We start from the raw sequence: 13,817 nt of genomic DNA on the forward strand, positions 1-13,817 counted from the left end.
ATATTCCTGAAAAACTACTATACAAACCATATACAATATATCATGACAGATATGCAAGGCCCGCAGTTTGAAACCGAAGCTGAATCATGTAAATTGGTATACACTGGGTCAAGACATGACAAAAAATGTTCCAATGCTTAAAAAGGAAATGTTTAATATATATTTCTAGCACACTGTCATATAATGTGATTCTCTCCATAAACAGTATATAATAAAGCTGTATTTTTTCCATACACTTCCGCATTCCCCTAGATTATGTCTACTTCCATTTCACAGTAATTACTAATGATAACCATGCTGGTGGTCCACAAATATGTAAAGCAATGGAGAATAATGCCCAGGATTATTAGGTAGATAGATTAAATGAGTGAGACAGCTCTATTATACATGTCTTAGTCTGAGCGTCTCCTGTGTATTACTGCGAAGCCAATATTGTAATTCCTGGAATAGATGTTAAGAACTGAGTGTCACAATGATAGTTCAAAAATGTGAGCTATTCATTCAGCCATTTAGTCTTGGCTGTCCCGTAACTTTCAGGAAGTTTTGTGGACCAAGCACAGTTATCTATATATATATATGGTATGGTTTTTGTGGGAGTACCCTGATTAAATATGGCAATACTGGAAATTGTATATGTTAATATAGATCTGTATTAATTATTGTTATGTTTTGCATCAGCTCAATGCTCGCCTGGTATTGTAAATCCCCTAGATGGAGCAAGTAAAATGAAAAAGATGGTGCTTCGCATACTGTTCAGATCCACCACTCTTCCAGGAGCATTCTTATGCTTTTTTATTCAGATCCTCTTTGAATAGTATATGAAACCCCTCATGAATCTTGCTGATGTGTTTTAAACCAAGTAAAAGTTTGTTTACATGTTCTCACTGTATGTGGACCTGAAGAAATGTATTTACACATGTATTTTAAATGTATACACAAAATCCTCTATCTATAACCTGAGAAAGGTCGTTGAACATGTTGCGACATTTCCAATAAACTTCACCTCTGGTTGAAACTTGGATCTATGAAGTGCTGCCTGGATTTTTACATTTGACTATAACTTAGTTTGGCCATTACTGTTTCTTACAGCTTCATAATACTATTGTGTAAGGGTCCATATTATATCTCGATAGACCACTCGTATTATAAATTGTAGGTGTGCTTTTTACATTAAATCCAGTAACAAGAAGATATTTATTTCTAGTAGTATTTCTTTAAAGCTTAAATACTTGTAAAATTCTGTATTGTAATAAGGAACCATACAATGGCCCATATGATGATGTTATTTGTGTTTCTTGTGTTTTTTGCTATGTAAGAGCTAAATTTGTAGTCTCAACATTAGCGTGTTTGCACTTGTTCATTTTCCTATTGTGTGTATAGAACAATCTGTATTTAGACTCTTTTGTATCATCTGTGTAAGCTTCCATAAAAAGTTTATGTTAGAGATGTAAATGTCATTAGAACCACGTAAATAACTATGTGTTTAAGGCCTATGAGGATCTAATTATCTTTTAGTAGAACTGTCCCTCCCAACAAAACAATATTGAAATAGTCCATCAGGCTTATTTATAGCATTTCCTTTCCATTTCATCCCATCACATGAAGACCCCGGCATAACAAAAACACACAGTGACAAACGCAAGTGTCTCAGTAAACTCCCTTTATTTAGTTCACTTAAGTTGTTTCATTTTTGTTGATGTTCAAAGGGCAAGAGTACAAAAGATCAAGATAAAACCATATCTGACCCAAACATCTTGCGTGAACATAAAAAATAACCTCATTATAGGAGTTCTCCATAGTTTTTTTTAGTATCCTTTTTAATAACAGACAGCCACCTGTGTGCATGGTGGACGTTAAAAGAATGTTTTTAAAAAGGATGGGAAAAAACTATTCAAACAGATACTTAAAAGAAAATCATAAATCCTAAAATCTACAAGGAGCTGTTGAGTATTTCCCACTAAATTGTACAGCGAGCATACCGTCCACATGGAAATCATACTGAGCGGAATGCTGTCCAAATAAATAATATCTACTATAAACAAATGCAAACATCTCTTTCAACAAACTGTAAATAAAAAAAAAATACCAGTCCTTTTACACAATAAATATTAAGAAACCATTGACATAGTTGAAAATATTCTCATATAAATTAACAACTTTAATTACATATAGCAGAATGAACATAGGATAAAGCAATTAACAAAGAGGAAAGTGGAATGCAAATAAAATATTTCTGAGAATGAGTTGGTTGCTATAGCTAAAATATAACGAAGAAAGAAATAGTTTATGGAATTACCATATTGTTGTTTTTTTTTTTTACAAAATAAATAAACGTTTTAATAGAGCAACATAAAAGAATAAATTACCTTTGTGTACGTTGAATTGGGTTTTCTTATTAGCACTGAAATGGGTTTAGATCTGAACTGCGTTTGCTTCTTCAATTCAGCTATGAATTTACACATTTAGAATATAATGTTGTTAGACCTACAATATAGTTTTTTAAAAACATTCTTATTTTGCTGACCCTATATTATGTTGACAAATTACCTTTCAAATAGTATTTTAAAGGGTTATACAACAAAGTAAACCCAAATAATAAATAATAATGCTATTTCCATGGCAAATGGGTAATGATGTGTGATTTTTTTTTTGTTTTTAATTTTTTTGGAACACAAATCACCATAAACAATTTTTATGTTTTCTACTCAAAGGCTAAATGATGAAAAGATCATTTCTGAATAGGGAAGATGGCTTCATGACTTCAGAAAAAAAAATGTGGTAACGTTTACCATTAATTAGGTTTTTTTTCCACAGCTACCTAAAAGAAGGGTTGTCTTCAATGTACAAGGGCCTGCAAAATGTTTAAATATGGTAGCAATTTCTATTGCTATTTGTGGACATGCAGATTTCATTAAACTAAATTGTCCTCTATGCTATTTAGTAGTGGTCAGCTTTGATTACCATCCTATTTTCTCTCATCTTGTCATGCAGATTTTCTGTTTCCTATACTTTCATTGTAAATTATAGAAAGACACTATATACTGTAGAACAGATCTAGATATTCTTTTTTTTCCGTGAGTCAGAGGATGCAGAATGGCCTCCTGTGTCTATTTATAATTTTCCTCATGGTATGACCTTCATTTGCTTTCCTCAGACGTTATCATTTTTTTTCAATTTTATTTTGTAATAAATGTTATAGTTCGTGTTATTTTCTTAGTAGTGGCTAACAGAAATTAAAATCTCATTAAAGTAGTGTTTTTATTTTACTTTTTTTTAATGACCTACCAGTTTTATGACCACCATCAAGAAAAATCTTTAGTATCTACCTATACAGTCTTTTCTGACTTACAATATTACAAATAAAAATATACAGCTTGTAAAAAGTGGTTATTGTGTATATGCTAATGTAGCTTCATGTTTAGGTGATGTGATTTACAATGTCAAAATAACGAAAAAGAAATTGACCTCTTGAAAATACAGTACAGTTAGAACGTGATGACCTTTGAACATTCGAGCTTGGATGAGAAATGGGCATAACAAAATCAGTAGAAAATCTGTTTCCATTTTAACTAACCTTTCTGTAACGTTCATTGTAAGAACTTATTTGTTCGAGTCAAGTTAAATATTTTTTGGGGGATTTGTTTACTCTAAAGCATTAGACACAAACAAATAAAAAATGAATGAAGAAGTGCACTGGGTGTACCAAAACAGGAGTTATGGCCACCAAGGTACTAATTTGATCAGTGTTTTTGAGTTTGGGATTTTATGTAGTGTATTGGAAAACCATACTGTAGGTACTAACATTGGGGCATATATCAAGCATAAAACACCATATACATATTATTAAATACAAAATATTACTGAGTTTGATATCTATAGAGTCTGATTTAGGGAATGCTCTTTTTTATAGGCCCGTCATTTTTTATGGCTTCAATGTACACTGAGAAATGAATAGCAACATACTAAAGTGACTGTTTAAGGAACCCTTTGTTTTCTGGCAGTGTAAAGAGAGAATAAAAAGTACATTATGTTAACGTAATAAACTATCATCTGTATTTACACATTTTCTGCTGGAAAATGAGTTATATACAGCAGTGTAAAACCTTTACACTCTATTTTGCTTTCTGTGTCCTTTTACATTTGAAATCAAATTTTTGATCTTTTTTATGCAAAACAAATTTGAAATGTGTCAGTAAAAAAAAAAAAGCAAATACATAGATTGCCTTAAGATGCAAGCTTAATACTGTGGAATAAATTAGAAAATAGAAGCATGTATGTACTAACATTACGTGGCACACACATTTTTCATAATACAGGATGATGCCAGGATGCATCCGTGATATGTTCTATTACTGACATGATCAGTTGGTTTGAGATTTTACATTGATGCCCAATAGGAACTCCCCTTCCAGTAACAACAGCTGCTGTTCGCAATGCAACCAGGGAGAGTGAATTAGTAAATTTTGCTACCAATTGGATTTGGTACAATATGAAGCTTGCATCACTGTCATAGCGGGAATCTATTCCATAATTCCTTATTGTAGATTATGGTTTACTAACTAGCAGAACAGTAACCAGTAAAGAAAATATGGAAAAATATGCTATAGAGATAATTGCTGAAGTGCCGTTTTTGAAAGGAAATACAAGCCGCCTCAGGGCAGCACAATTACCCATAAATGACTGGAAATAAAATATACAATTTTGGCTTTGATACAATTTCTTTTACACTCAATCCTTTCAATTTTTCCCTCCCATATGCTCAGTGATTTTTAACCACAAGCAGACTTATATCTTCACACGCATCTTTGGTGTAAGTGTCTCATTTAAGGTAGAAAAAATATTGAAAATAGTCATAAAAATATCTATTTTGATGTGTGCTGTAGCAATTCTGATATAGCTCATGTTAAGTGCAGCTCTTAAAACCTCTCTTGAAAATACTTGTTAAATAAGGATATTAAACAGGTCAAATACTGTTGTAGTGCAAATAAAAAAAGAAACATTTTTTTTTACAAAATATAGAAATGTTTGGTTCCAGTATCTGAACCAACATGTTCCTTTCAAGTATCTCTCATGAAAGAACAAAAATATTAAACATGTTACTTCCACTGAAAAGTCTCTCTTTTCTTGGTTTTGGGTAAACAGTTTTCAAACCCCATAAGTTGCATAGTTCTAAGATTGTAAGCACCTTAGCGAAATTTAACTTTGTATGCTTTCAATTTTTTGCAGTAATAGTGCAGAGGAAGAAGATGAGTCTCCTGCGCAGTATAGAAACGTTTCTAGTCTTAAGATGGTGGTCTGCCTCTCTGTATATCTATTAATACAAACTCGTATAAATGCAAACACATTTAAGCAAACAGTGAATGTGATGTATCTATAGATATACAGATGTTTTCTTGTGCCTGAAAGTCTGTTAGTCACGCTCTTGGCTAGAAGAGCTGGAAATGTTCCTGCCATACATTGGCTGCTGCAGGTGTAGAACTTGCACTTCCTTTGTATCTAATTTCTTCTTCCATTGATCATTGCCCAGCTGCAAGTCATTTGTTGTCTTCGATTAGTATATTAGATAACTGAGACTGTTTCTGTATTTTGCTCTTGTTTTACGAGCAACCACACTCTTCCACAATCATGTTCTGGATATCCTTTTTGATAATGTTTTGTCCATCATCATAATACAGCATTGACATAGCTCTCAACTTGGATGGAACACAACAAGATTTGATGCTGTTGAAGGGGCTCTGGCCTTTAACCCGATACTGGTGTATAACTGTGGAATGAAATGACAGAGATGCCCCAGATGTCCCTGCAATGTGGTTAGGGCAGTCACCCTCGCAGTAATTGGCATGGTAACCAGGAGGGGCTATGATCCAGTCGCTCCAGCCTATGTCCTTGAAACTTACATAAAACTGCTTTTTGCAGCAATTGCTCACTTTACCGTCACATTCTAAGCCACGTTTCCTCCGTCGGTGAGGATGGTCATCTGTCTGTTGAGCCACAATCATTAGAAAAGGCCTATGTGACTGCTCCTTTTCCTCTTCACCTACAGTTGCCCCTGCTTCTTTGTCTTCATCATCTTTTCTCTTACGTTTGCCAAGCAAGACAGGAGTTGCTCCTGATTCTTGACACTGGTCACAGGCTACTCGAATATCCATTGATGTTTTGCCATGATTCAGTAGGCGCTGAAGACTCCCAGAAATGGGGAATGTATGCCAGCCACTTTTCTTTGTGTCCACCACTTTCTCAGCAATCAGCACTTCATTTTTGTTTCCATCTGACCCCCTGTGCTCCTTTGGCCCTCGTTGCTGCTGGTATAGTCGGATAGTTACTCTCGCCCGACTTCGATTGGCTTTTGACAGTTTTAAAAAAAGCCAGAGTTCTGCTTCCCTGATTATCAATAGATCACTGCCTTCCTTTGATATTTCAAAGTGGAGTATTTTTTTGGAGGGTCCTGCAGATGAAAAGCAATAATAAAATACAAAGATTATTTTAGTCATTTCCCATTCAAACATTTTGCATGTAACATCATCACAATTCCATTCCATATACAACTTTCCTATACAAATTCCATGTGACACACTGTAGGGATTTCATGCAAGTCATTACTATTAAATGAGAGTTTACCATAGGCTTCCTGATTACTAATAATCAGTAATACATCTGCATGGCATATACTAAATTATTCCAACTGCTTTACTCAAGACATGAAACTGCACTAACAGGGAATAGACATATGCTCCCAGCAGCAGATTTTACATGAATACAGAACTTTCTAAATCTTTAATTATACTCTAGTAGTAGAGCTGAGTTTAGCTTTCAGCACATCTTACTGATATTTAATCAGCGGTTTTCCTCTAGAACTGCAAGGTTACCTAGTACTAGGTTAAAGGGGTTGGCCAGAAATTGATATCAGTAACCCAAAAAGGTGTCGTGTCTAGCTGATGCACTGTCACGGAGCCAACTGCTTGTGTTTAAAAGACTCAGTTTAGTGTCGGGGCCAGAGGTTAACCCCGCCATGAGATATTGATGGACTATTTATATAAATTTATATGAATGTATAACTATTTACACCTATTTATATCAAAGTATATCAATAGCCTAAAAAAAATGCTGCGTCTAGCTGATGCATGGTCACAGAACCGCCTGCTTGAGTTTACAAGGCTCACTTTAGTGTAGGGTCCGTGAGATATTGATGGCCTGTACTGTGGAAAGGAGATGTATATATTCCTGGCCAACTTCTTTAAGTCAATTTCTGCATCTGTATGTTATCCATGTATAGTAAAAGTTGCAGTTTCCTGTGTCTATTTACCTGCATGAGTGTCTGAGTTTAGAAAGTGTTTGGAGAAAGCTTTGTCATTGGCAGCTATGTTTCTAATTTAATATGCTGTGTTCATGATAAATATAGCACTCTGGTGGTAGATGTGCTGAGGAATGGATATAATCAGAAAACGGCATATTTTGGGATGTTTTCTCCTATGCATATACTTGTTGGCATAATGGTTCTGATCGTGAACATCATGATGTGGGGGCGTTCCCTTGATAAAGACTCCATGTTCTTGGCAGAGGGTGAAATGAGTAATAGGTTCTGCTGGGTTATTTGATCATGAGCAAATGAAGTGTTTCTTATTATAACATATATTACTTTATTACAGGAAGGTGACAATTTAAAAGACATTAAATGCTTTTTACTTTATCCAAAGTAAAGGATCAGAATCTACCAGATGGTCACTGCCATTCCTTCCTTCTGTGATAAAAGCAGGTTGGATGATGACAAATTTGTGAAGTGTTTATAGCCTTTGATTGTGTTCATGCAGCACATGGAGGACTATGTCTCTGCTTATACACAATCAAAGTATTTATGTTCTGTAAATCTGATGTTAGATGGGCAAGTTCACCAATGAGGTGACAGAAAATGAGAAGCAAAATCTCTATGTCCGGTACATAGCATCAGTGTGGCACATGAGCTGCTATTTACTCCACCTAGAGATCTACATATTTTCTATATATAAGGGTGACAGTTAAATTTACTTTTGTGGAACTTTACTGAATGGTGGAGCTTGCACGCCAAATGGATATATATCAATAGTTCATTCTAATTTCAGGGTTGGTAGTGGAAGCAATCGCTCTTGCCCTTATGTGTCCATTCCCCAGACAAAGAGATTCCTACAATAATCATTAACTTATAACTAGAATGGCCTGGTACAGATTTTCTATCATGGCCCAGCAGCCCTATTTATATGTCTTTCCATAGATTCCCATTAATCGCTGTACATTTTATCAAAGTATTAAATATTGATATCTAACATGAAGACACTGAGGGATATATACCAGGGTGCACTCACATCCGTATACTCGCTATAGTCTGCAAACTTTCATTGACTGAAAATTCCCAGGTCATGGCACAATTCTAGACTGTTCACTAGATAAATCAGCAGGCCAGAGTCTCCGGATGTGTCCAGCGGTGCCGAAGGGGTGGGGACTTCATTCTGCCCCGGAGTCTGATAAATCACCCCCAATTTATTAGAATAGAAATTTTGGGGGCCTAATATGAGACTAGAAGAAAGTTACAGATACTGTATGTTACATGATTGATGCTTACCGGTATATTTTTCTTTACTATTTAGGCAAGACTTTAATGTCTTATAAAGACTTTTGGATGATATGAAAGATACCTAATGTACCTAGAAGTACTCCAGAACTAGGCATTGTACTGGAAAATATGCAAGAAATAATGAGATTTGGGGGGCTGGGGCAGCATTGTTAAATAAGCTTTATGGTCTTTTAGAACAGCAGATATCAGGGCACAGTCTCTAGAATGCAAGAAAAACATTACAGGAGAAGATATATGAAAACTGTCTAAAACATTTTTGTAGCCCATAGCAACGTATGATAGTGCAGCTTTCATTAAAAGAAACACTTTTCATTTCTTTAAAAGTATGCTTTAGGATTCACACTTCAAGAATTAGTGGTTTAATCTGTTAAATATTCCTAAAACTAGCTCAAGTCTCATCAACCAACATTAAGTTTACTAGAAGACCAACGTAAAAAGGGGGAAATGATGTAGGTAAAATGATAGGCCAACTCAATAAAGCTTTGCTAACAGTAGCGCTATATATGAATCTTGTTAGAAATATTGGCATATTATGAGTAGGCCTTTTAGATAGCACGTGTGTAGTATTTGTAAAGTGACTGTGTATGTCCTAACGTCTCTAAAGAGATATCTTGACATGACATACCAAGAGTTAAATTATCCAGAAATAAACTATAACTGCAGGATTATTTCCTACTTAATAAGATTCTGTTACACACAGAGTAACAATACTACAGGATATGGTACTGCTCAATAGGCGGGCTGGTTATTCTGATGGAGCAATCAATCCTTTATAGACTATGGACCATTTCCTAAACTTTTTTATCATTTTGCCAGCTGTAAAGTCCGGCAGTGTATACACGCTCATCTCTTTATCTCTGGCTACATGTTTTTGTGTCCTCCAAATCACGTTGTCAAGCCCGAAATTGTATTCTTAGAAAGTAAAGTGCCATAAATAGAAAAGACGTCGTATTATTCAACGCGAGCTTGTTCCAGATCAGTAAACTCATTTCCAAAATGAGAAAAGCTTTGCACTATGTTCCCATCAAAAGGGAACAGCTCCTTTTGACTTTTCTCTCTTCTGTCACTTGCTGAAGCCAAACAGTTGTGAAGGTCCTGATAAATGCTATGCTCTCAGAGCTTCACTCCTATTGAAATATTGCCCTTGTTTGCCCTTTGTCAATATGATGTAAATGATTGCAGAAAGATTCAAATCCAGCAAGATGAATGTGACTAGAGGCCTTATTATATGGGAGGCAGAAATCTGACCGTCTCTTGTTAATTGCAATCGCAGTCAATGAGAAAGTCGCAGGCAGAAAACTACCTAATCTGCCTTTGTCCCTTATAGAATAGAGATCTAAATCATGAGTATGTCAGTAGATATATTAAATCATGTCTGCGCACTCCTACGGTAAAGCAGAGGAGCTCTACATTGTTTGGGATTTCTTGGGTGCAATCGTATATATTCTTTATTGGATTTAACATCTCCCTGTGGTGCTTGCTCTTTATCTTTTCCTTTTATATAACGGGCCTTACCAGTGGATAGGACAGCAGTTATCCAATGAGACGTTACTGCTGGAGCTCTGCATGAGAAGTCATTAGGTAGGAGAAGTAGCTGGGAAAAGGCAGACTGCAGTAGCCAGTGCCCTCTAGTGGCCATTGAAAAGAAGCTACTGTTTCACAGGACTGAAAGTTTTTCTGGACATATTACCATTGGTATTTAACTCTTGGTGCACACATAGAATGCATGAAAATAGTGAGATCAAAACATGCAGCTATGTTTTCCTATGTTATAACCCAGGAAGTATATGAAGAGGTCTCTGGAATGATAAGTACTTTTTAGTAGACATCTGTAGCATGGTTATAGCATTCCCTGCTATTCATTAGCTGCTGTCAGAGGGCCAGTATATAGGTATACAGTATATACTGGCACCAGGGCGAACAGAGCAAATTGAAATGAAATATTACTAGATAGTTCTTTTTAGACTTGAGTTGCTGAAAGACTACAACTACCCACACTTACTCGGTACTAGCCAAAAATAGACATCATCCTTGTCTGCTTTTACTAACTATGAACGGTTCACTGGATTATTACATGCCAATGAACAGCAAAATAGTCTCTAAGCACCGTCCGCAACTTTGTGCAGATTAGCTCATCTACAAGTGAACCCTCCTATGACTTGTACTGGTAAAGTCACCTGTCCTGAACTGCAAATTTTCTCCAAAAATAGGGTCGCCCTGAGTGTAATGCAACAACCACCCATTCGGAAGAATACTTTTGGCTGTTACAAGCCAACCAGATTAGATCATTTAATTTACAAGGTTGTTGTGAGGTTGCAGCCCAACGAAAGCAAAGGAACTTCTTGAAAGCCTGACATCATGGAGCAGCTGTGCTGTAGTCACAGCAGGATTTTAATTGATATGACCCCATCATGTTATAGCGAAAGCTCTTTTTATTCCTTGGTTGCCATTGAAGGCCTTCTGCATTGCTAGTGATTATGTATATGATAAAGTTACTTGCCAGATCCTCTCTGCATAGCAACCAATTTATACATTACATAATAGATAGCCTCATGCTTGCAGAAAATAACATTCGCATGACATATTGGCACCCGATCATCAGCATTGGCTTGAATGCATTCAAGCCAGAAGGTTTATACTTATATTTATCTTGTGTAGGGAGAATATGGATTACGCCAATGGAAATCTTACTCACAAGGCAGCTGGGTAACCTAAAGAGCCAACATGCATCTTTATTGTAGGCTTACTCTTCTCCTTGGAAGTAGCCTTGTATAGTATTCCAGCAGTGCAGCGGCTCTGTATGACACAGATGTGAATTGCATTTATTCACTAAGCCATCTGAAGCCTGACTGGTAACTTTCAGACTTGATAACACAGTCTCATTGACAGCGAGCTAGGACGCAATACTTCATTGTGTACTCAGAAGCAGCAGAAAGCTGGCAGGAATGTCGGATCTGAAAGCATGCACACACACTGCAAGGCTTTTCCTGCAGACAGAACATCTGAGTCAACAGGTTTTTTAAGACTGGAAACTCTGAGTGCTGTCTTAATTGTTTAGATTGCCGGAGCACACTTTAAACAAAAATGCTTGGAGTTCCCGCACATACTTTGACTACCATGCCCTGCACTAAACAATGGCATTCTTCTTACACTGGCTTACAGACTAGATAAAAAGCACTTTTTTACCAGCCGTGTTCTTGTGGCTAGCCTGAGGTTTGACAGCCTCACAGCATCTGCCTGCCCCAGAGTATTTTCAACTATTTTCAACGCATCCTGTAGTTCGACATACTAAACTTTTTATGTGTATGAATGAAAGATGTCAAAACGTTGCTCATGCTCCAGATTGGAGTCATATGGACTCCTCAAAAGGCAGAAAGTTTCATTCATGACGGATATTATACGATTTTCTACAGCGCTGGAAGGTTAGCTATTGGTCTGCAGATGATGGAGCACTTTAAGATGACTCCTCAGTGAATTGTATAACTCCTACTTTAGGAGGGGAATATTTACAGCAGTTAAAGTCATCTCCTTGCCTATTTTTATAGCTGTGAGGACTGCAAGTGCACGGCTCTCTCAGCTCTGCTACCTGGAATAGCAGCTGTGCACGACACTGGCACCACATGCATTCAGTTGCCCACAGTGCTGACACTCATCATCCCACTGCTCATCCTGCCTAAGATTAACCCTATCCTGACACTAATACCTTCTGCTCCGTTGTTTTGAGTCCTGTCCACTGATTGCATTGCTAAGATGAAAACATGCCCTAAGGGCTGCAGTCAGATTTAGCACACTTAGCCAGAGGTTCTCATGGAGTTTTGTAGAAATCCATACCCTCCCCCTCTCAAACACTTGTACTCTGTTAAAGATTCTCAGAGATAGCTTATTCTAGATGAATTTAGCGAATGTAAACATGCAGGCTACAGTCAAGGTTAAATCACAGAAAACACAATATTTGGCCACTTCTAGTAGTGCACTTTTCTGTCAATGGGACCTTCTAAGTTATGTTACTTAGAAACGCAACAGCTGCACTCACCTGCTTCAGCAAAGGTGATGATTTCTGAAGTTTGTTCCAAGATTTCATTCATTTCTGCTCTCCTTGCTATAACATCATCTATTTGCACTTGGCCATCCTCTCCCACTTTCCCCACGTGAACTTTCTTGATAGCATTCAAGAGCGCAGCTTTAGGCACAGGCTGAGTGATGTTGGGTCTGTCCCTCATATGCAGCATATTTAGGATGTGCTTCTTCACTGCCTCAACCATATCAGTTTGAGGACTGGGTGCATCCTTGTGGAATTTAGAAAGCAAGCATGATGGACAGTCAGTGACTGAACTGTGTCCCTCAGATCCTGGAGTTGGCGTACTCCTCACCATAATCCAGCAAAGTACCAGCAGAAATCCGTTCAGTAAATGCACAGACATCCTGACACCAGCTTTTATATGCTTGTTCTCTTTTCTCTTCTTTATTCTTTGCGTGAACAGCTTATCCCTTTGAGGAAAAAAAAAACTAGCTCAACTTTTTTTTCTCTAATGAAAAAGAATCTGAAGCAAAACAGAGCAAAAAGTTTTTCAGTGTAGTTTTGGATTGCAGTGTCTCTTAGGCTTCAGTAAGTGCTGTGAGGACTTGAGGCTGTCAGTGAGCAAAGCTCTGATTTCTGTCTCAGACAGCGAGAGAGAGAGAGTGAAAAAGAGACAGACAGAGTTGACGATTGGCCCCAACTAAGTGAATGAGAGGGTGGGCATTTGGTCTATGAGTAAGGAAGGGGAGGAACATTTTCAAGCTCTGCTCTGGTGCTTCAAGCTATACACACCAATGTTAATGTTTTCACCGCCCTCCTCTTTTATCTTTTTTTTCTTTAGTCTCTAGAGCCTAGGAATCTGTTCTCTTTTTTCATCATTTTAGACACATTATTGTCTAAAGCTCCCCATGTTACATAGGCTGGGTATGTTCTATTGCCATGTGCTGAGCACTTCCCCAGGTTTTCAAACGCTGTTCTTCACAGGTATCTTTCTAAGCTTTAGACTATTTTATGACTTTTGGAGAGAAAATAAGTCATTTAACACAAATACCTCTGGCAGTCGTTACTACTGTCCCGCCACTGCTAGGAGGAGGGGGGAGAGGTAAACTAGGTGTATAGACAGTAGCGTATAGTTCAGCTGATGATGAAGAGTTACGAAATACACTATGACACAGCTGCTGTCTGTTATATCCC

General features: G+C 37.0%; 1 protein-coding gene across 1 annotated transcript; it reads right to left on the minus strand.

Moving 5' to 3' along the window:
- Window positions 1–1,643: 1,643 nt before the first annotated feature.
- Window positions 1,644–13,307, minus strand: INHBA (inhibin subunit beta A). Its single transcript, XM_072153334.1, has 2 exons — window positions 12,639–13,307; window positions 1,644–6,445 (listed from the first exon to the last, which is right to left on the minus strand). The coding sequence occupies exons 1-2, from the start codon at window positions 13,024–13,026 to the stop codon at window positions 5,598–5,600; spliced, it is 1,236 nt and encodes a 411-aa protein (XP_072009435.1). The 5' UTR covers window positions 13,027–13,307; the 3' UTR covers window positions 1,644–5,597.
- Window positions 13,308–13,817: the final 510 nt, after the last annotated feature.

The sequence above is a fragment of the Engystomops pustulosus genome, chromosome 5 (genome assembly GCF_040894005.1).
Source record: "Engystomops pustulosus chromosome 5, aEngPut4.maternal, whole genome shotgun sequence".
Classification (NCBI taxonomy): Eukaryota; Metazoa; Chordata; class Amphibia; order Anura; family Leptodactylidae; genus Engystomops; species Engystomops pustulosus.